The 23,331-nt window shown below is 44.5% G+C and overlaps 2 protein-coding genes across 10 annotated transcripts in view; one reads left to right on the top strand and one right to left on the bottom strand.

Moving 5' to 3' along the window:
• EHD3 (EH domain containing 3) overlaps window positions 1-5,021 on the bottom strand; it is a 30,123-nt gene extending 25,102 nt beyond the window's left edge. Inside the window, exon 1 of the mRNA XM_030268940.4 lies at window positions 4,475-5,021. Within this exon, the coding sequence (XP_030124800.1) occupies window positions 4,475-4,701 (227 nt within the window). The 5' untranslated portion in view covers window positions 4,702-5,021. The remainder of the gene's footprint in view (window positions 1-4,474) is intronic.
• Window positions 5,022-9,207: 4,186 nt separating this feature from the next.
• CAPN14 (calpain 14) overlaps window positions 9,208-23,331 on the top strand; it is a 40,832-nt gene continuing 26,708 nt past the window's right edge. For 6 of the 9 annotated variants that reach the window (XM_072927473.1, XM_072927481.1, XM_072927474.1 and 3 more), the window contains exons 1-10: window positions 9,209-9,309; window positions 13,057-13,413; window positions 15,553-15,622; window positions 16,545-16,663; window positions 17,263-17,399; window positions 18,545-18,719; window positions 19,430-19,495; window positions 20,853-20,938; window positions 22,201-22,275; window positions 22,878-23,041. In XM_072927473.1, the coding sequence (XP_072783574.1) occupies window positions 13,183-13,413; window positions 15,553-15,622; window positions 16,545-16,663; window positions 17,263-17,399; window positions 18,545-18,719; window positions 19,430-19,495; window positions 20,853-20,938; window positions 22,201-22,275; window positions 22,878-23,041 (1,123 nt within the window). In that variant the 5' untranslated portion in view covers window positions 9,209-9,309; window positions 13,057-13,182. Of the gene's footprint in view, window positions 9,310-13,056; window positions 13,414-15,552; window positions 15,623-16,544; window positions 16,664-17,262; window positions 17,400-18,544; window positions 18,720-19,429; window positions 19,496-20,852; window positions 20,939-22,200; window positions 22,276-22,877; window positions 23,042-23,331 lie in introns of all 9 variants that reach the window. The other 3 variants (XM_072927478.1, XM_072927475.1, XM_072927476.1) reach the window with 1 other exon arrangement.

Raw genomic sequence — 23,331 nt, 5'->3', positions numbered from 1 at the left:
TCACCCCACACAAATACTAGAGAGAAAAGAAATAGGTAGTGTTAACAACTGTCAAATGTAACAAGTGAAGGGCTTTAGAGAAAGGCACCCTACTCCTGATGTCAGGTTGCAGCCTTGCTGTAACAACCACCTTTTTTCCTTTTTAGAGGCTTGAAATGCACGTGTAATATGACAATTTTTGAGCAGGAGTAAAAATTAGTTGAGGGGGGGAGTTGTTTGTTATTTATAGACAAAGCTTCCCAGAAAAACTAACCAAAAGTCCTGCATGGAATAGCAACTCCTCCAGACTGTTTCAAAAAATTTTATCACAGCTCCACTCAGCTAATGTCTCAAAGTATTTCTGTGTTTATTTCTTGTCTAAGACTTAAAAAAACACAACACAAAAAATCCCAACAAAAGACAAAAGCAGTAACTACACACCAATGTTATTGCCTTATGTGCAACAAGTGGTAGGAAACCAGAGAGATGAAGATTCGTACTGCCCACTATCACACCACCTATTTTAAGCCAGGTCTGTCTGGGAAATTTGGGTGCATTGTGCAGCAGGGTGTCAGCAGCATAAGAATCTCATTGTGCAAAAGAACAAATACAAGGGTTTTATTGACACTGCCTGATGGGGGGAAGGCACTTCTGCTCGGCAGTGGCACAGCCTGCCCTGGCTACCAGAGGCAAGCTAGAGAACACATGCAGTTGTCACATTTGTGGGGATTTCTGGGAGAGAAAAGCAAACAGCTGTGGAAAACACCAACCACCAGGAAGCAATTTTCTCTGCCAGTGCTGCATGCCTTAAGCTGAGCTGCTGAACACCTTCAAAGGTCAGGGGGAGTGACTCCCAGCCAGGTAAGGAAAGTCTGCAGAGTACCCCAGGCAGGAGACAAATAGGTTTTATATGATCAATCTGCTTTTTAGAGAAATGCCTGGAGTCGGTATGTGGCTGGAAGCATCATGCTGTTTGCCTATTTCAGGCCTGTTCCTGGGAAGGGCCAGGGTAGGAAAGCTGTGCTAGTGCCCGCCCCGCTGCGGGGTCGCCTTTCCCAGGTGGATTTGGAGATGGGTAAGGAGAGGCCGGGCTCCCCGGGCAGGAGTGCCGCAGGATGTGGCGGAAGGGGCTGCCTGCCCGTGATGAGTCACGCAGGAGCCCTGCAGGATGCCGCTGAGCGTGGCAGCAGAGGTGATGCTGAGCGGAACGGGAAGAAGGGCAGAACAGGAGGAAATGGTGACAACTGCCTGATGCAGGCACAGATGAAAGGTTCAGGGCTACACAGGGAGGTCATACCAGAGCTCTGCGTGTAGCCTGTGATAAACAGTGTGGAGAGGCCAGGACGTGCAAATGATTAGCTATAGGAGGAAGGGGTGGCTACACCAGAAAAGCAAGCTATGCTGACAGTTAGTGGGGCTCTAGCAGGCTTGTTTATTTTATTAGCAGGATGGCTGGACTTGAGCCAGGATTATTTTTAGAAATGACCACGGAATCTAAGTTAATTAGGAGAGTAATGTTCTGTCCTATACTCCCACCCTCTTACAGGAAACATAAAAAGCAATAACATTATAAAGCCAGGCTCTAGTGAGATCCTGCAGTGGCTGTCACATATTCCGAGGTAGAGGTGTTGCCTTGCCCTAACCAGCACTGACTTTCAGCCCCTAAGTCTATGGAAAAGCATCTGGCAAATGCATGCTGAGGAGAGAAATGGGAGTGAGCACAAAGAGATGATACAGCAGGAAGCAGGAATGGAAAAGCTGCATTAGCAATGCTACACCTTTCACATAGCACAGAAAGGCTCAGTTGTGTGCCCCTGCAAGGAGAACAGAGAACAGCCTGGTTCCGCTGCAAACAAGCTATGCTCTGGTCTCGCTTCACTGGCTTGGACCCACACAACTCACCTCCCTCTTCCCTGGCTCAAACTCTAGGAATGGTTCTCACTGCTGACCTTGACTGTTTTTTTTTTTTACCATCAACTCCTGATGAGAGAACAGCCTCACTGCAAGATGCTGCAGCTTAGGTGCTTCAGAGCCTTGCATTTCTTCCTTGTTTCACCTCAGATCCCCCAAAACAAGGAAAGCGGTTTGGAAGACAGACACTCCTTAGGTAGGTGACTATGGGTCATTTTTTTCTTTTTTTATTTTTTCTCCCAGTAAGGTGTCCTGGGATCCAGGTAAACGAGGACTGAGTTCATTCCACATGACTGTTTAGTGGCATTAAGTCATCTCCCTAAATTGCATGGCAGTACAAGCAGGATGCAATTTAAGAGTGGAATTGATACATAAGGATAACCCTAATTATCCCCCATCCTGACAAGATTGTGGACAGAATGTCCAGAGGCTGTTTCTTGCTTCACTCTACTGCTAAGACATAATGGTTGTCAACCCTCCCACTTCTTCCCCCCAGCCCCCTCTAACTCCTCCCTGCTCTCTGCTTTAGCTCCCACTTGCCTTCCCACAATAACTAATGGATGCTAATCTGGTGCTTATCCCAGCTCTGTAATGAGCAGTGCCTGCAAGCTCACACTGGAAGCCTGTCACAAGCAACACAAGGTTTTCTGGCCTTTGTCTGGGAACACACTGGAGTAACAGACTCTCACACTTCTCCTACAGTTAGAGACCCTGGGGCTCTACAAAAGTTCTCAACTTTCACCATCTTAGGCACTATTTTAAACAGAAGACTCTGCCTTTCTGGAAGGCCCATTTGGTGCCTCATGAAGCAGAAGCTGCCAAAGCTCCTGGTCACTTTTGCTTGGCCATCATCCCTGTAGGCTCATCCCAGCCCTGTGCCTGGAGGAAACTAGGAGAAGAGGACACAAGGATGAGTGAATAGCAGTTGTCAGAGGCTCAGATCCACTTGCTGGCAGCAATAAGCATGTTGCTGCCATCCCACATGAGCAAAGACTCAATCTTCTTTTGCCTGTAACGTGCTCTAGGCACCCAAACTTCCTGCAAAAGGAGCTGTGGCTTACACAAGAAGGACTTCACTGAACAGAGAGGGGCAAAGGCAGGAAGTCTCTGCTAACAGCATGCAGGTGAGACTGCAGGGAAACACCGATGCTGACAATCCAGAGGAAAGAATTAAAAGGAGATGCTTTTATTAGACAGCCTTATCAGGAATTCAGCAATTCCTTGTGTTCAGGCTCTGAGTGCCTGTGACCCAGAGGACAGAAAAAGCTTTCCAAACAGGTTTGGTACTAAGTCACAGAACAAAGATCTGAGGTGGAACCAGCCCTTTCTGCTATGCTCTCTATTTTTCAGAAGAGTAACTCCCTTTGCAAATATGTGCAAAATGCTTTTTTGGGTCTTTTGCAACCCTTCACCATCCACCTGACCTGCCTTTTAACTCTTAAACTTTGTTTGCCAGGTACGTGCCAAGGTAACAGAAATGCATTCTGTTCTTGGCTCCTGACCAGGAAATTTAGCAGCAGGAATATTACAGCACATAAAAAAAAAAAGCCCCTGCATTTCTCAAGGTCGTTCCTTTAGAGGCACAGTCAATTTGATTCACCTCTCTACTCTCTGCAGTTCCCTCCTTCACCAAGAACTACTGGTAGAACAAAGGGTTGACTGCCTGTGGCTCGCGTCCAGATTTACACTGGGGTAATTCCACAGATTTCAACACAGCCACACCAGAAAAAGGCTGGAATTTAACGCTTAGCTTATGAATCACATAGGAAACACGGACAGTGCAGCTTCAGCTATGATCCCAAGGGAAAGGCTGCTGCAAATTGAACTAGCAGCATGGCTGAACAGAGATCCCTGCAACGAAGTCCAGCGGAAAAGTTTAACCCTCTCTACGACAGTTTCACATCATCGAAATGAAAGATCTGCTGGCAGCTGCTCTTTCTTTACAGTTCGAAAGGAACTTGCTGCTCCCTGCATCTCGGCCGAGCAGGACACAGTAAAAACAGGGCTCTCCTTCTGGAGCCCTGAAGAGGGGCAGGTCTCCCTGCACACAGGCTTCTCTAAGTGGGTTCTGAGTGCTGTCTCTGGGACAGCGCAGAAAAACACAGACAGGCAAGCCTGTAACAAGGACGACTGCAAACCGAAGCACCCCCTTTAAAGCTGCCTCAGAAGCTACAGCAAATTGAAAAGAATCGCTATTACAAGGGTCAAGCCGGGCAGCGCAGGCACGGAATGCCCCGCGCGAGGCTTCCCAAAGGCTTTGCACTTTGAGCGGCCGGGAGGGCCCCAGTGACTCACACCTCCGCACTCCTGCCCTACTGCACTCCTCAGCCCTGCCCTGGGCTACTCTTTGCCACGTCGGTGTTCCATGGGACATCTTACACCACCCTGTGCTTGCGAAGCGATGCTCTGCGTTTGAGTGGAGGTGACTTTTCAATGAAAAGCCTTTGAGGGGACGCGAAGGGGGTAACAGAAGGGGGATCAAGCCATAGCACAGGCAGCAGAGACACGTTCTGCCCCACCCCAGTGCCCGGACGTCGAGGGTGCAGGCATGCCTGGGCGGGGGCAGCAGGCAGCGCGATTTTACCTGATGAAGGTGGTCTTCCCAGTGGAGTACTGCCCCACGAGGAGCACCATGGGCTTGTTGTCGAAGTCGGCATCCTCCAGGGCGGGCGAGTGGAACTCGTGGAACTTGTAGTGTTCTTCCAGCGGCAGCAGTTTGGTCTTGTAAAGCTTCTTCAGGCCGTCGCTGACCGTCTGGAACACCTCCGGGTCCTTCCGCCGACGGTCGTCGGTGCCCAGCCAGCTGAACATCTTGTGGCCTCCCGACGCCAGCTCCGCGACCACCACCGGGGCTGGGCTGGGCTGGGCTGGCTGCGAGCGCGGGCTAGCCGCGCATCCCCCTCAGGCCGGGCGGGCCTCACTCCGCTCCGGCGCCCACCCGCAAGGGCCGTCCGCCCTCACGCCACCTGCGCCGGCGATTTTAGCCTGAAAGCGGTCCCCGCGGGAGGCTAAAGGAGCAGCTCGTCCGCGCAGCCCCGGCCCAGCGGCACCGGCGGGCGCCACCTCCCTTCACGCCGCCGGCTCCCGGCGTGGGCATGGCGCGGAGGCCCGGCCCTCAGGAAAGGGGCGGGCGCCGGAAGCTGGCCGTTCCTGGCAGGCGCCGCCCGTTCTCCCCGGCGGGTGAAGCCGCGCCGGGCGCCGCCATGTTGGACAGCGGGGAGGGGCCGGGTCCCGCCGCGCCCCCTGCGGGCTGTTGGAGGGTGTTTCATCGCGGCCGCCATTTTATTTCCTTCTCGCCTCGAAATAGACTTTAAATAGACCTTATTTCCTTTCTCTTCGGAATAGACCTTAAAACAGCTACTGAAATGAACCGTGAGAATGCAAATCTGAGAGGGAGCCGGCTGCTTCTGAGCACTGCCAGCTTCATTTGGGTCTGCAGCCTGTCACAGAATGGGTCATGTTGGAAGAGACCAGCCTGTGGTGGCCCAACCTCCCTGCTCAAGCAGGGCCATCCCAGAACACATGGCGCAAAATTGCGATAAGATGGTTGTGGAATACTCCAGTGAGGGACACTCTGCAGCCCTTTTGGGTAGGATGTTTCATGTGTGGTTATCAACTCAATAAAGAAGTTCTTCCTCATACTCAGGTAGAATTTCTTGGCATCAGTCTCTGCCTGTTGCCTTTTGTCCTATTGCTTGGCACCGCTAAGAGCCTGGCTCCATCCCCTTGACAGCCCACTTTAGATATCTACACAGCTTGATGAGGTGTGCTCAGTTGTCTCTTGGACTATTCTTTCCCCAGGCCAGTGATTGGGCTGCACTGCTGCCCCTCACTTCATGGAGCTCACAGCTCTGGCTGTGCCTGGAGGAATTCTTCATCTAAGCAGATGAAATGGGCAAATTATCTACTGTCCCAAATTACTTATTCCTCTAGTAATGAGGGATGGCAGGACAGCTGCATAGGTTTTCCAGGAGTAGCCTGAGGATCGGCATGTCCTTGGGGCTGGCCATCAGCTTGGCTGCCAGCCTCTCCTCATCTCCACTGCACAGCTGGGATAAAGCAGGAATTTTTCTCCTAAAATATCTCTTAAAGGCTTTTTCACTTCAGTCCATCCCACGGGTCCGAAAAATGTAGCAAGAGGCAGTTTTGGAATCAGTCCTGCTGTGTGGCAGTTCCTGCCCTTTCCCAGCCATTAACAGCCAGGAGGAGCCCAGACCTTGCATAAGCAGAGGCAATTCTACATTAAAACTTTTCTTTTTTTTTTTTTTCCCCACAGGAAGGGGGGCATATGGAGGCTGTGTGGTCCTGTGCGCCTGAACAATGATCCAGGTACATTTCTATGCCTTCTACTGCAGGAGAAGACACTTTCCTTGTTCCCATTGTGTGATCCTAGGCACTCATATGCTCTCTGGCATGGCCTGACCTAGGAGGTGCAAGCAATGACTCCAGGGACCAGTTTTCTTTTTCTGGGAGAACATAGCAGGCTGACTGTATTTTCTGAAGATCAGACTTTTCTGCTTTCCTGCCAATGCCTAGAGCTGAAAGTGGAACTGATGTTTTGAAACCTCCTTAAGACCGATTCCCCTCATTTCTTTAGTTTTATAAATAGAGGCTTTTGGCTTTAAGAATTTGATGACTCCTTTCCAGAGAAAACTCCTGAAAATGAAAGGCCCCATAGAATCCAACATGTTTTGGCAAGAATTACTCATTTTGTAGGGGAAAAAAATCACTTTCATCTTTTAGATAGTTCTGCCATTTAAGGGCTGTGCTCCTCTGATGGCGCTCTGGCATTTCTACAGCTATATATGGAGTCTCTTTGGTGCTTGCTTGTACTATCCTCAGAGCTGAGTAAAGGCCAGGCCAGGAAGCCTTTGATTGTAAATCTCCCCAGGCCACCTTGGTGCCCTTCCTGAATGTGGGGAAGAAAATGGGAAAAAAAAAAAAGAAAATGGGGAGCAAAGCAAGTTTTCTGTTGTGCTGACTGCCACAGGTATGGCACAAGCCCAATTGTTCCCTGTTTACAAGGTGAGGATTTTAATCATTAAACTTCACAAGTCATAAATATGACTATCTGATGGCTAAATGGCCAAAAAAAAGGAGAAAAATTCTTTGCCTTGGCTGAAGAGTCTCTTTCCTGTGGATGCATTATCTCCAGGGCAGATCACCACGAAACTTGACAGTCTTTGTAGACTTTCTGTTGGTATCTCACAAACATTACACATTTTTGTTTATTTTTCAGTCTGTTTTCTTAGCCATTTGCGACTGATTTCCTCAACAGCTATCTTTACCTTGAGGTACAGAGCTTGCCAAAAACAAAGGGAAGTAAAATTAAGAAAGGAAATTTACAGTGTAATTAGGTTTTTCTTTCTGCCAGAATCAAACTGAAAGTTTTGATCTCTTTCTGTTCTTTATTCCTTTTAATTTCTTAAACAGAGGTGTTTTAATGGATGGTTTTCTATTGGATAGATTGGTCTTATGGTGCAATCTTTAGTAAGTGGATGGATTTTTTTTAGTAATTTACATTTTTAAACTGTAGAAACTCTCCCTTGAGTGCGCTGCACAGAAGCCACTCTACTGCAATGCTCTGAACATATCCCTGTCTGATATTGGTGGGGATCTGCTACAGTCCTCTACTATAGAATTTGTCTTTATCTTTAAGATATTATGGATTTAACTTTTACTTCTGTAATTTCTCAGTCGTGTCCCTGCTTTCGGTAACGGGCTTGCAGTCACTTAGCTGGATCTTACCTTGACCAGGAGAGAGGGGCTTGCTGGAAAAGTTTCACTTCCACTTTGATGAAAGTCAGTGAGGCTGAACTAAGTCATGTAGTATTTGCACACAGAATGAAACCTGGGGTTTTGGGGGCAAAACATAATGTTGTAAAACTGAAACTTGTGAAATGGTGACAAATGTGTTTGCTTATCTGCAGCCTTAGGTTGGACAGGTTTACTTCCTACAAAAGATCATCTGAGGATGGGGATATTGAAGTCACAGAATCTGAAAAGATGTGGTGACTCAGTTTCAAGAAGCTTGTGGGAGCAGTGTAGTTCAGTAAAATTAACTTCCTGCCAGTGCAGTTACTGCCACTGTTTGTCTGTTACCAAGTGTGAAACCTGAGGAGACAGTGTCAAAAGTTCAGGTGCTGATGGGTTCAACAGGGAATAACCAGGATTGTGGGAAAGGAAAGAAGGGAGAGGAAAGAGCAGCAATCCCCCAGAATTAACCCAAATATACTAATTTGATAAGTAAGGGAGGGAGAGTTTCCTCTGGTTCAGCTGGATCAAAATTCTCAACTGCCTGCTGGTGCCATATGGCCTGTGTGGAGACAAAATTGTCTCCAGCATAGTCTGTTCTTTTCCTCACTCATTGCTTTGCCTTTACAACTCAGGATGCTCCTGCCCTCACTGCTCCTTCATATTCCTCTGAAATATTTTCCATTACCTTTCTCATACCATTTTTCGGGTGTCTTGCTACACCCACACATGCACATATACATAGTGGTTTTTTCCCACCCTCCCTTATACTGCTCTTAGCCCCTCATTGCCTGAGGTGGAACGAGGTGTTGGTACCCAGAAGTGCCCCCAGAAATGGGGAATTTGGGGCTGGATAATAGACATCCAGTGAGTGGAAAGCATTCTTGCTTCCAGAGGACTCCCTCCTTAGATCTGTTTGGCAAAGAAAGCTGCTTGTATTGCACACAGGGGACCTGACTGATGGGATGTCTGTAATAGTGCTGGAAAGAAAAATCCTCTGAGCGCTTCGCCATTCTTGCAATGCAGAAGCTAGGTCTATAACTCTTGAATGATTTTGTCTGTCTCTGCCATAGGACATATATACCTCCATCAAACTTACATAAACGTTCTTTGTAGAAATTGATACAATTAACTGATTGACGAAGTGTCATGTCCCCGTCTCTTCTAAGATATAGGGGCTTTGAGATTATTTCTTCTCTGAACTTTTTCTTACCTGAAAGCAGAAATTCTGTTAAATTGTATTAAGGCACAGTTGAACATAACTTCCTGTTTTACCTTGCCAGTGATTTATGGAGAGACGTGGATTTTTGTGCTTTGAATAATTGAGTGACAAACTAAACAAGGAAACTGCTGTCCACTGAAGAAATGGGTGAGTCAAAAGGTAGCCTGCATGATGGGCTGACCTGTTCTTTCATGTCTTCCGTAAAATATTTTGCATTGAGATCCTCCAGAATTTTCTGTCATTGCTCAATATGTTTTTTTTCCCCACCTCCTGCTTCTACCACTGTGTTTGATAGGTTAGGACAGGCTCTTGGGGTTACGTATGCAAGGCATATATATACATGCACATAAATACACAAACAGGGAGAGATGACAAATATACTATTTATGAGCAGTGGGCATCACTGCCCATTATCCTTTGCTGTGAGAACACACCTGGAGAAGGTAGGACATCAAATGCTGAGTGCTATGTAGAGGGATTTGGTGGTGGCATTTAGCAGTTATCTCTGGCTAGCACAGAGTTAAATTTTCCAGGGCTTTGAAGGGAGTGTAACTCTGTCCCCTGTTAAGATGAAGCTGTCCTCTGGGATCAGATGGGGCTATTAGTTACACAACGCAGCAGCTGCTGCTGTGCTGTTCTTTGGAGGTGTTGAAGGGAAAGGCAAAAAGTTTGTATCAGCAAACGTGGGAAGGATGGGTGTGATGTAAAGCAGCTAGATGAGCCACATCAGCTGCCCTGCATGTCACAGCTCCATCGCTTCTGCCTGCCAAGTGGTTGGCAACAGAGGCTGGTGTTTTAGCTAACCCAGATTTTGTGCATCCTTGTTCTCTCACTTTTGCTGTTTGGAGTTGGTTTGGCTGATACTCGATCACTTAAGTCTTCTGCAGAGATGAGAAATTTCATCTGTCATTAGAGGGACTTCTGGGTAGTCAGAATATCTAATGATTGGGATGCTTTTGAATAGGATGTTGTAACCTTTAGTGCTAAAGCACAGATCTTGAGTGAGATTTTCATATTTCCACAGATTTTGACATAGCTGGGACAATTCCCATAGCAAAGGACAGGTATTTTAAAATCTCATCCAAAGTCTTTAAAAGTGAATCTTTGGTCAGAGAGGTATTGCTTGAAGTTCTGAAAGCCATCCAGGCATTTTTGATACGGACTTTTTGTTAAGATCAGCGGCAGCAGGTTCACTGCTTGACCTTGAAAATCTCAGCACCAGAAGGTGCTCATCAACTTTTGGGCCAATAATCTAAGCACAGGAAATGCAGGGAAAGGTCATCCACTTGCCTCTATATTCATTCATTTAGTGAGAAAACATAGTTCAGTGCTTCTTTTCAGGATATTTCTGTTTGCTTTAAAAGCCCACAGGAAGAGCAGGAGTCAGCCTTGAGAATTTTTTTCTGAAATACAGCATTCTGTTTAATCAAAGGCTAGAGGTTGTACCTGCAAGTGACGTTTTTATACTGTTTTGTTTAGGGACTAATAAAGATTAACAAAGCTTAATATACTCACACTATCATTTTGACTAATGACTACTAATTTCTGTAGCTAATGTTCTGCTGTATTACATGAATGGTTGTAAAAAGTTGCCCTGCATCGTTTGTTCTGCTCACCCTAAAATTTATTATTTTGCATGCAAACATCTACTACTCTGTTCTACACAATCAGGAGCAGCTCCTCAGCCCAGATTTGGATTGTCTTTGTTAAATCAGAGGAGCTGAACTCTGTCATCCCCAGGTTTAGCCCTCAAATTGCCTACTGTCCAAGTGTTGCCTGAGGTAAATCCTCTTGCAGAGTGAGTAAGAGGTTCTCAGAGAATTAATTCATGGTCCAGTTACTTTTACAAAAAGTGAAGGACTTTTTATGGATTCTTCAGCTTCTCATTTCAAGACTTACAGATGAGGCATTTAAGATCTTAAGCTAGCTCAGGGAGATCATAGGATGCTAATGCAGTGAAAGGACTTAGATCAGATGGTAAATATGCTAACTAGGGGAATATGCAAAGAATAGAGAATCAAATCCATTTAACCTACTGGCTCATGGCTTCCCTCTAAAACTTTTAACCTCTGTCTGCTACACTTGGCTGCTTTCCCTTAGAAATTTTAATTGCTGGAAGAGACAGGTATACACCTCTGCTCCACCTGTGCAGGAGGACTGATTCAGTCTGGCTCAGTACCATTGCTGAGTGGAATACAGGAATATTCAGCTGTATCTGGTGCCTCCTCATAAACAGGGCTGTGGCCAGGCAGAAGGTTAAACACAAGGTGGAACACTTGCTGTCTGAGAAGTGACTGCTTATGACACATAAAACACTTCATTGCATCTTTTGTTTGAAGATTTCTAGGTAATTTGGAAAAGAGTTTAAAACAACACACAGTCAGGTTCATCTGGGAGGTTTTCAAAACATACAAACATTGACATGCAAACATACATCATACATAATTGACTTGACATAATGTTACAGTCAGGGGTGCTGGTTGAATTTTCTTGAAAATAAGGCTGCACATTCATGTGCTTTAAACCTTCATTTTTTAAAGCACTGTTTTTTTCATACTATCTTTGGGTTTCAAGACCTGTATAGAAAACTCAATTATTTTTTCAAATAAATACTAGAGTGAAGTGAGAACTGGCGAAAAGTTAAAATAGTTTTAACTTAATAGGCACTGTGAATACTCTGCACTCACAAAACCCAAGTCTCAAATATTTGTTCTTCACTGTAGCTCAAAGTGTGCCAATATCTCTCCAATTCTTTTCCTGGGGAGTAGCAGAATGAGAAATTTTTCTTCATACATGTTTTGTCTCTGTATGTAAAGTGCAGCTGGTCTCCAGGCTGTTTTCTTCGTTTTTCTCTTAAATCTGTCTCTGTCTGATGCTCGTGTAATTGCAGCCATGAAGGCCAATGGCTGTAAAAAGAGAGGGTTTGGAGGGAGAGAGCATTTTTCATCTAGAGAAAAAGTAAGCAAGTTGTTAGGCACTTAAATTCTTTTTCAGCTCTGAAATGTCTACAGTACAACAGAAAATTGAATTTTCATTTCCAGCTTTATCTTTTGAAGATTTTCTCTTGGTTGCCCTTGAGGGTCAAGCTTTGTGGATCACTTGGAGAGTGGGTTTATAACAAATGAGGGCTCTGTGTGGTTGAACAGTACAATGTGTGGTTGTTTGTTTTCTCACAGGGACTGCTGCTGACCTTCAGCTTTGATGGGAGTAACAATCCACTGGTGCCTAACTGAGACCAGCATCCTTGGGTGCCTGGGGCAGGGATTTTGAGTCCCAAAGAGCTTCCTCTGTAGGGCAGCCTTCCAAATACTCTATCATTATGGCATGTGAACCATTTCTTTAGCTTTGCATCCTGGTTAGTTTTTTCACGTAATAACTGATTGTACTAACCTTGTTAGCACTGATGGAAGTGATTTGCCTACTGAGATTTTAGTCATGATTTCTCTCAGCAAGGGGTGGTGCAAATCTTTAACATTGCTGCTAATATTAAAAAAAGGCCTAAGACATCACTCTCTGGTGTTTTTAGTGAGGGGATGAGAAACATCTGTCTTGAATGTTACAAGGAAAAAAATACTTCAGCATGCAATTTCATGTGTGAATCTGTGGTGTTCAGCAAGATGGAATGTGAACTCTTGGGGAAGATCATATCATTCTCCAAAATGAGGCAAAAAGGGCAAAATAACTATCATAGGAGTGTGAGTCGTGGCTTTCTAAAACCTAACGTATTTGATTTTTCTGTTAGTCTTTGTTTTACCTTGGGTTTTTTTGTTTTTTTGGTTTTTTTTTTTTGTTTGTTTGTTTTTTGGGGGGGTTTTTTGGGGTTTTTTTTTGGGTGAGGGGAGGGGAATAACTTCATGACAGAATGTGATTGAATAAAGACTGTCATTCATGTTTGCAACACGTTATGAAAATATCCTGGAGAGCCTAAAATAGTGCAGAGAGAGACATAGAATAGCCATGTGTATGGCTTCAAAGCTCTGGTAAAAGTCAGTGGGGTCACTCAATTTGATTTCACTCATATCTACAGTGATATTAAAGCCTTGAAAATGCAGTGATAAGCGCTCAGTTAGAATTGGGTGAGCCCCCACTTCTCCTGGGAATGCCACTGTTCCTACCCATCCCTGCTGACTAAGAAGAAAATTTTAAAAGCCAGGATTAAATTTACTTTTTATACTTATTTTAACTGTCAGGAATTCTTCTGAAAAGACACGCCTCATCCGAGAAAACACAGAGTTTCCAGCAGAACTGTGCAGTGTGAGATCCTTCCAGAATCCTCAGTGGAAAAAAATTATCCTGGTGTTATTTGAGATATCAGCATGCCTTTTCTGCTGTGCTTGAAAAAAAAGAAGTCACCTGTGCCTTTAGGAAGAAGTATCTTTCAAAAACACACCCCTCCCATCCAGCAGAACTACCAGGCTTTGCTGGAGTCATGCTTGAAGAACAAATGCTTGTTCACAGATGACACCTTCCCTGCTCACATCAGCTCTATTGGAACAGGAGCACTGCTAAAGAAACTGCCCCGAAATTTACAGTGGAAGAGGCCACACGTAAGTGACTTTTAGTGAGTACTGTGTGTAAGAGGATGATTACAGATGATAGCCAGCAAATAGTTTTAGCATTGAACAGACTGCTGTTAAGACTTTAATTTAGGTGTACTTTAATGTCTCTGGGGATTACATTTATTGCATCAGGTGTCATTTTGGAAGCTGGGGTACATGGAGTCTCATAATTGTCCTTGAAGCATTTGTTGCCCAAAATCATAACCAGCCTTGTTCCGTTTATACCCAGTAACACTTGGAGCAGGCAGGGAGAGGAGGCAAAGGGAGCAGGGAGAGTTGGTTTCCTTGGAGCTCACAGCTACAGTGATCTCACTTGTGATTCTGTGGTGATTGATGATATCCTTCTCCCCAGAGTTCAAGATCATAACCTTTTAGAAGATTTCTGGGTTTTCAGACAGTTCTTAGCCATGACCCCTCTCTCCCATAGACCTCATACTGTTATGAGGCTGGAGGCTGCTGCTTTCCCAGACAGGGCAGGTGCCTTATCCTCTTTTTGTGCTGGGTTTTTATCCCTGCTTAACTGTTTAGTCTATTGTATTTGGAGTAATCTTTCCCCAGCTCTCAAGGCTGAGGTTCTATCACAAGAGCATCAGTCTGTGAGTTGGCTTCAGTTCTGGCAGCTTTGTTTTCTACTTGTGCTCACATTTCCAAGGCCTTTGCTGGCATTCCAGGCTTAAACTGAACATCACAACAAGAGACACCCAGGTGCAAGGGCTGGTCACAGAGCATGTTCTCATAACAAAAGGGTTGATAACAAGTTTGGGAGGCCAGGACAGGGGCCCGGCACAGTTAGATAAGGCCTGTTACTAGCAATGGCAGTTCTGCTCTTACTGAGCCACTGAGCAGAGTATCGACAATCAGATCCTCCTGAAAGCAATGTACAGAATTATGTGAGAATTTCAGAATTCCTTTGTCTGTAGGGAATTCTGCCAGGTAATACCAGATAGCATCTCCCAGCTAAGTTATTTTCTAGATGTCATATTTTGTGAGATTTAAACAATTTCCCAGAAGGATCAGGTTTCTGCAAATAAAAAAGTCAACATTAGTCCTGGCCTCTACAAAGCCCTTCAAGTGTCTCTTCATGTCTCAGATACTGGAATGGACTTGAAACCTCCTCTGTCTCTCAGTGGACTATTCTGCTGCTCTGCTATGATTGTTGGGGTGTCCTGTGTAGGTCCAGGAGTTGAACTTGATGATCCGGATGGGTCCCTTCCAACTCAGCATATTCTGTGATTCTATGATTCTAAAACTGCCTTGTGACAGGCCGCTGTTTGCTCTGGATGCCGAACTTTCTGAGCAAAGACTCTCTGAGAATGGATGCTGTGCATCCTTCAGTCCCTGTGCTGCAGAGGAGATGCTGAGATTCTGCCATTCAGCCTGCAGGCTTGTAGCTTGCTCCATCTATGAGTGATGGCCTGCAAACTGAACACCCAAACTCACCAAGGGCAGGGCTTGGTGTCTAATTACTGTGACTGCCTTCTGAGGGAAGCTGTTTCTTTGCTACTGCCTGCAGGGGAAGCCAACAGTGTGAAACTTAGCTTGAGCAATTTCTGGGTCATTCGAGTAAAATATAATTTTGACACTTAGGTTATTAATTTAACCCTAGAGGCACTTGTGAAGAGAAGAAAATCACCACATTATTTCTCTCTGTTCAATTATTCACAGACCTATTCTTGTCACAGCAACAGGAATTCTGTAGCAGCCATCAGCCTGTAGCTCAATTGTCAGTCAAGCTGTGGAGATGTCAGCCAGGTTGGGTGAAAGTTTGAACAGTTATGCTCTGCCCTCATAACCTCTTTTGGCTGACACTTGTGTGGAGGAGTGGGACTGGCAGGTTTGAAGGGTTGTCTTCTCAGCATGATGTCCATGGGAAGCCATGGTGATGCATCTGAGCACCAGTGACTTATGATGGAGACCAAATTCAACGCAGACCAAGCACAAATGTGTGCCCAGGCTGGTGTCAGGTTAGCCAGAACACGAAACAATAGAGTTATACCTGAGCCAGAACAATGTCTGCTGGAACAAAGGACTCTCAGTATTTTAAAAGCTTTAACTTTCACGCTAGATCAGCTCATGTTACTGGCTTAACTCTCTCCTTTTTTTTTCTTTTCATTTTGTGCTTCCCAGGCATTGCACAAAAGTCCCGTATTTTATGCTGCAAACAGAAAGCAGCTTGATCTCTGCCAAGGATTGGTGGGTAAGGAAACTCCTTTGTATAAATATCTAAGTATTCTTACACAAGATAACATTTTGCATGGAAGTTTGAATGTATAAAACTTGGCATGGAAATAGAAGGTATCCATTTCCTCTCTCCACCTGGCATGGTGTGGATGAAGCAATTATTTACTGGCATAGGCTCAGTAAATAAGCTGGCAAGCTTTGAGGTGGGATTTGAGGCATGAGAGGTGTCTCCACAAGCTGAAATCACCACTATGTGTTGCTTCTGCCCATGCTAATAGGAAGTGTTCCTGTGCTCTTACTGGTCTGTGGTGTTGCTGCTTAACAATTGAAGAGAGACCACAGAAGGGCTTTATATTTGTACCTAATGCTCAGTGAGTGTGTTCTCTTCTCAGCCTTGCTGTTAGAAAAATAATTTTAAGCTTGTGTTGTCTAAAAAGACTATACTGCCATCTGAAAAACAGGTAGAGGTGGGACTGAATTAGTTTTTAAGTTCTTTATGTCCTTAAAGCCAAAGTTTGCTAAGTACGGTATTGCATGTGAGATCCACTGGAAATTATTTTCTTTTCTGAAAGCTAATGTTTTCAAAGAAAAATGGAAATTTTTTTTTTCAATAGAGTGCTTTTATAGAGAACAGAAAAAACCCCACACAATATCGGTAAAACACAGAATGTTTCTGTTGACAGTTATTGCTTGCTAAATTTCTTATTTAACCAAACAGTACCCAAATGAAAAGATCATGAGAGAGCAATTACAAACCAATCATGGTTTGGCTAAGTAAAGAGCATGTCTGGATCATATAATTTTGCGTGTATGATTTGTTATAATTGTAAAGACATCAGCACAACAGCTCTTCTGCTGGGATCTTGGTGGCGTTGCTGAACTTGGCTGAGAGCTCTCACTTTTCAGCCAACTGCATGTGTCCGTTTGTCTTGGCGCAGAGAACTGCTGGTTCCTGGCGGCCCTGGGAGCCCTGACATTCCACCAGGACATCTTGGCTGCAGTTGTGCCACAAAACCAGAGCTTTGAGAGGAAATACGCTGGCATTTTCCACTTCCGGGTACAGCTGCTCCCCCAGATTGCAGGCGATCCTCAGATATCCTCTGCTGTGTTTTGTGTCACACCCTTATTGTATGTGGTTCCCTTCGGCCAGGGGCAAGTGGCCAGAGGGTATCCCAGCCTGGAGAGGAGCCCATCACCCCTCCCACAAAGTAGTGCAGGCAGTGAATCAACTGCAAGCCGCTGAGGAAACACCTCTGCTTGGCTGCTCTCTCCAGCTGTGTCCACCCATATTTTAATGCAAACAAAATTCTTTTTCAAGAGTGGCAACAGTCAGCAGGACCTGAGCACATCAGCTCCAGTGTTCTACCCCTTTGCCCACCTCTTGGTACAACTCTGCTACCCTGCAGTTAGGAATTCCTTCCCCAGAAGTCCACCTGTGGCTAATTTCCCTGCTTACTCCTTTTACACCTGATAGATGCTTTGTTTTCTCCTCTGGCTGGGTGGGGTTGAGGAACTGGCTCTGTGGGTGAGTCAGCACATCCCACTGACCCACAGCAGCTTGTTCTGTATCCACAGCTAGGCTATCTTGCCTTTCCTGTTGTTTCAAGGGGAGGTCCCTTCCAAGGGAAACATCATCTCATTCCTTTCCCCTGACAGTTCTGGCACTTCGGGGAATGGATTGACGTGGTGGTTGATGATCGCCTGCCTGTGAATGAGGCTGGGGAGCTGCTCTTTGTTTCCTCAGTCTATAAGAACGTGTTTTGGGGAGCCCTTCTGGAGAAGGCATATGCTAAGTAAGTGACTAATTTCAAGTTATGCAAATAGTCCCTCTAAAATATGTTGGTTGGTGCCTACGCAGTTTGTTCTTGTTTATAAATGCATCTCCTAGGCCTTGCTACATTTGGAATGCAGTAGATGGCTCTCATCTATCTATTATTACACAAAAAAAAAAAAAAAAAAAAAGCTGCCATTGCAGTAGCTGTTATCAAACCAGGCCCTTCAGTTTAAATCCAAGGGTTTAGGTGAAAAAACAGCCCTACTGTGGGGGATTGTCCTCTGAGTGTTATCATTGTTTGCAGTGTATTGGCTAAGGCTGATGCCTTCTTTGTAAATATCACAGAGTGGTAGACATAGATAGACATTTTTAAATGTGAATGATTTCTAAAGCCTCCTTTAATGTATTATCAGTGTGAGAAACCTCCAAGGATTTTAATTTTGGAGGTCTGCTGGAGCATTGCACTTTGTTTTCACAAATATTTTTGCTCTCACGTGCCTAAAACTGAGGCATGTCTCAAGTCATATGGCATGGGGAGAACAGTGTCTTCTCTCCAGGGTGTTTTGTCTACCATGGTAGTATCAGCACAAAGAAGAAAGCAGCAAGGCCTAACTGATGGTGTTTGTTGATATTTGGCTGAAATAATCTTTGCAGAGTAGGGAAAAATACTCTAGTTAACATTGAGAAAAAGATCACACAAAGGTGAGAATGTTCAGTTTTTTTCATTTGGTGTTAGTGTTAGAGTGAAAAGACTGGGCCAAGTTGCACTGGAGTGATAAAGAAAATCAGATTAGAGACTGAGCTCTCAGGACAGTGTTTCTCAAGGTACTATATCTTAGATACAGCACAGTACCTGGTGATAAATTCAGGCAACATTCTCTAAGGCAGAGTTATCAAAGAGTTGTGATGGGCATGTTCTCATTACAGTGCAGTCAGGGATGACAGCTAGTGAAGAGTTCCTTTCAAACTATGGCCAGTCTTGGAGGCAATTTTGTAGATTCTCCTCTTCCCAAATGCCAAAAATTCCCTTAAAATGAATCATGAGTTACAGCCTTCCTTTTGCTTTTTGCACACTTTCTTTTATGTTTTCATTGGCAACCTGTTCTCAACCTGTCATTTGTGATGATAACCCAAAGATTATATTGATTTTTTTTTTTTTAATAGACTCTATGGCTCCTATGAAGATCTGCAGATTGGGCAAGTTTCAGAAGCCTTGGTGGATTTTACAGGGGGTGTCAATACAAGGATCAAGCTTGCAGAAGCTCCTCCTGATCTGTGGGATATACTGACAAGAGCCACCTACAGCACATCTCTCATGGGCTGTCAGACACACTTAGGGGTGAGGCTTGGAGTGGCATCAAATGGCTTTACAGCCAAACACTTTTCCAGACCCGTTTCCCTCTGCTCAGCTGGTCATTGTGACTCAAAATGTATCAAAGCTGCCACACCTGGTTTTCTGTAGAAGTCACATTCTTCATGTTAAACTTTGCTCATGGATTGATTGCCTGATGCTCTTGGCTCCCTGTTGTTATGTTTAGGAGCTGGTTTATCTATCAAAGAAATTCTATTAAATAGGGATCTACTGCATTTCCCCAATTTTATTAAATAAATTTTCCATTTTTACAGATGGTGCAGTGAGGTACAGACACATATGGAATAGAGTTATAGCTAAGGTAGAGACTTGGGTCATTCAGAACATGAATTAAAGTCTTGGCTTCCAAGCTTTATGCTACCACCTCAGCTGTTGGAAAACTCTTACTTTTCTGAAAATCAAAACCTAACCTCTTGGAATTCCTTAAAGTGACATGGTCTCTAGCTGAAGACCCACAATTTAGGAAGGGCCATTAACAACCAACCTTTCAATTCCAAGCATACTGAAAAATCTGGCTCTTAGGAGATTACATTTATTTATTTATTTTCAGTTCTCCTGTTACTTTGAAAGTCATTGCTTACACAAATACAGGTCTCTGCTATTGGTATAAGTCTGTTGTATGAGTAGGGATAGAATAAAAGGTTTATTTTCCTTCTGTTTCTCTTTCTTGTATACAGACAACAAAGGTCCTGAAGAATGGGCTTGTTGCTGGCCATGCCTACACTGTAACTGGTATTAGAAAGGTAAGACCAGCCCAAATATCCTGGGTCCAGGTTAATTTGGATATTAGCAATTTTTATTGCATTCTTAAATTCAACTATTGATCAGATTAACTATAATATCTCCTCTCCAATACTATTTTCTTAGTCTAAGGCTAAAAGAGACTGTGGGCTTTGTTAAGATTCACATTTTAAGTGTGTCCATTTTAATTTGGAGGCCTTTATGTAAAGGATGATTGTTATGGATCAGTGTATCTCTAAGGGTGGGAATGATTCATGAGGCTATGCCAAGACCATCACTTAGAAACTCATCTTAGCTGTTAAGAATGAAAGGACTGGCCTTTGTGGCTGCTGGGAGGATGTGCTGAAACTTGGGGATGTGCTTTTTGCTTAGGGTAAAAAGCCTTCCTCTGAAGCCAGTGGAGAGGCCATAGAGAAGTAAGGATGTAAAGGCCAAAATATGAAAAACTGCAGATGGAAATGTGGGTCAGGGGTGTGGAGTAAGGGAACTGACCTGTGCTCCTGTGCAGACGGGGCGGGGGGACCCCACTAATGTGCAGAAAAATTGCTGGGAGTCCCCTTAGGATCTTTGTCTAGAGGTAAGTGACTTGAAATAATGTGTCCCAAAAGGTAGGAGCTTCTTCCCTCTGAATTGGTGGATGACTATCTTGTCCAGCCTCAAGAAGAGGTTGACAAGGATGGCAAAGACTGTGTGGGGCTTTGGACATTTTGGTGAAAGCATGTTCAGTACCTGTAACAAGAGATACTAGGAAGGGCAGGAGAGATGAACTGGATGAGGCATATCTGTTTCTCCCACAGGAGGAGCAGGAGGAGTTTATGTGTGCAGTTTTTCAACAACTTGTTTGTCAGTCTGGCTCCTCGGATGACATGAAGAGCCAGGAAGCCTTAAGGGACTGACCAAGCATGTGGAAACAGTGTGAAGTCAGCTGTTCTGCTGTGTACTGTCAGCAAAGCCCCTAATTGGCCTCTCCTCCCACCATGGCATCCCAGTTCAGGAGGCATTAATCTGTGTGGTCACCCATGGGGGCTGCATTGTGCCATTGCACTGGGGTAGGACTTTGTTTTCACACAAGTACAAAATGAGCAGATGTTGGAAAGGAAGAAGAATTTACAGTCAAGCCTTTAGATTAGGAATCTGTCATGTCTCTGGTTTCAGTTTAGAATGTAAAATATTAAGTAAGCACCTTAATCTCTTTGTTGCTGGCATTCAGAGTTGCACATTCAAAGATTTTTGTCATCATACTTGCTGGCATCTATGAGAACAAACAAAATTGTTGCTAATATCTGACATAGTACAATGATATAAACCAGGTGAGAACTGCTGAGACCTTGGTAAGCACAATGTTACTGTTTTCTGCAGGTGACCTGTCAATATGGACCAGAAAACCTATTGAGACTGAGAAATCCATGGGGAAAAATTGAGTGGAAAGGAGACTGGAGTGACAGGTGAGTTTACAATAGGAAAGGTGTTACGCTGAGCAAAGGAAAGATTTCTTGGAGAAAAGATGCTGCCATCTTCAGGCATGAATTAATGTTGAGGTTAGCAGTAAGATAATGCTTGCACAGACCTTCTTGTGTCAAAGCAATGACTCCATAGATTTATATGTCTTCTATGTCTCCAGCAGACAGCGCTGCTGTAGCTGGCCTCACTTCACATATGCAGCCTTTATCAGATCAGTTCTCTTTTCACTAATGCCAGAGGAAACATAATATGAACATGAGATGCTGACCATCTTGCTGCAATGTGGAGAGCATGCAAAGGGACAGATAGCTCTGCAGGAGGCTCTAAGAAACCCCCATGTTTCAGGACACAGTTGTTTATCATGGGAGGGCCCAGGAAAATCTTCCACAGGCTGCAAGGTGTTGGAATTGGGTAACTAGGAAGGAGTCTTCTGTCCTGGCTGCTTGGGGAAGTACAGTCGGGCGTGAGATCAGAGGAAGCAACTAGTAGAAGTAAATGGACTCCATATTTGCATCTACCTGATTTTTTTTCTTCTTTCTTTTTAATTGGGACCCATGAAAGACAGTGGTTTGCATTCTAGACCATGGGCAACTGTAAACTTTTGCCCTGTTCCTCTTTGAAGTGGAGCATGTTTCTTGCTTCCAAGGTTCACTTCATTCCCTGAACAGGCTGTTTGCTGAGGCTCAAGGCATGGAAGGGGATGAAGAGTAGAGAGGTCATTGGGAATGTGAATGGCTTTCACCTTGTCTGCAGAGCAGTAAGTTCTCTGATGCATGTCTGTCACATAATGACAGCACACCAGCTGTTCTGTTGAAGAGCATAATGAGCAACATACTGCAGGCCTGCCTTTGAAATGACTCCCAGCTGCCTCTTGTGCTGTCCTAGTCATTCATTCATTATGCCAAACACTCTTCCTATTATGTCTTCTTTAACAGAAAATTAACCAACAAAGCAGGTCTAGATTTTTATATTTTAAGTACTTGGAAGCTGTGTGTTCAAGTGAAGGGAGTGGCTGATGGAAATGGAACATTTCTGGCTTCTACTGCAGAAAATTTGACCCGTTTAGCTACGTCTCATGGGACCCAGGGTGGTTGTGGAGAGTCTTGTGTGGCTGAAGGCATAGTGGGGGATAAGCATGGAGATATGTAGAAATAGGGATTTGGCCTCTTTTTACAGAGGAAGATTTTGTCCTCTGCCTTGAATTTGTGGCCACATTTGGTTAGTCACCTCATGTTTTTCCCCTTAGCTCTTACAAATGGGAGCTGCTGAGCCCAAAGGAGAAGATTTTGCTGAGGAAAAAGCAGGATGATGGAGAATTCTGGTAATGACACAGTCTTGCTTCTCCCGTCTCTGCCAGTAGCCAAGGCATAGGTGATGAGCTTTAGAGCAGCCCATGCTCCTCTCAGCTTGACGCTGTGAGGAGTGGCTGTGCTGACATGGAATGCACTGTTCTTCAATGCAGGAGTGAGGGCAAAGCAGAGCATTGCTAGGTCTCCTGGGGCTGCTGGAGATAAAGGACAGCCCCAGGAGCTTTTTTCCTGCAATTTATTTATTTTTTTTTTTTTTAACAATAACTTCGGGAAGCTCTTGTTTTTTCCTGTTTGTCTGTGGTTTCTCCACAGCTTTTGCCACGAGGTGGCAATGTTGCCACCCCTGTAATTTCACTGCACTCCCTTTCCTGGCAAGATTATTTTATTCTCTGTTTCTGCTATCCTTTGCTGAAGTTTTAGTCGTGCATTAGCTACTCCTAGATGCTGCTGTAGAAGCAGACGCTCTCTTCTTTACTGCCTAATAAAATATGAGCATTACCATATGTAACACAGAATGGTGAGGCTTCGAAGTTCCCAGCTCCCTTTTCGTTTTATGAGCCATATGGGCTAAACTAAACTGCTGACAAAATGTCTCTTGGTACTCTTTTCCCAGGATGTCTCTGCAAGATTTTAAGATTCATTTTGTAGATCTGGTGATCTGTAAATTAACTCCAGACCTGATGAGCCAGGAAGATGGGAAAAAGTGGATGTACTCTTTGAAGAGTGGGAGATGGGTTAAAGGAAGTACAGCAGGAGGAAGTTTGGGATTCAGTAAAGGTGAGGGGTGCTCTTTTGGATAGCTCTGACTTTTGGATGCTTTGCTGACTCAGTTACCAGCTCCTAATAACCTCTTGACGTAAAATTGACAACAGAAACATGCACTTCCTGTTTAAGCTTCCACACAAATGTCAGAAATAAGCAGCTGAAGAGTTTTGACTGGCTTCTGCTATCACAGAAGATACACTGCTTGCAAACATAGGGCAGTGGGCTGATTATAGCATGAAATAAGCTTTAGGATCCCAGGATCAATTGCCAGCACTGATCTGCTCTAGGGCATTAAACTTTTC

Source organism: Taeniopygia guttata, chromosome 3 (genome assembly GCF_048771995.1).
Source record: "Taeniopygia guttata chromosome 3, bTaeGut7.mat, whole genome shotgun sequence".
Taxonomy (NCBI): domain Eukaryota; kingdom Metazoa; phylum Chordata; class Aves; order Passeriformes; family Estrildidae; genus Taeniopygia; species Taeniopygia guttata.
The sequence above is the reverse complement of the archived record's forward strand: the minus strand, read 5'-3'. Positions and strand labels throughout refer to the sequence as shown.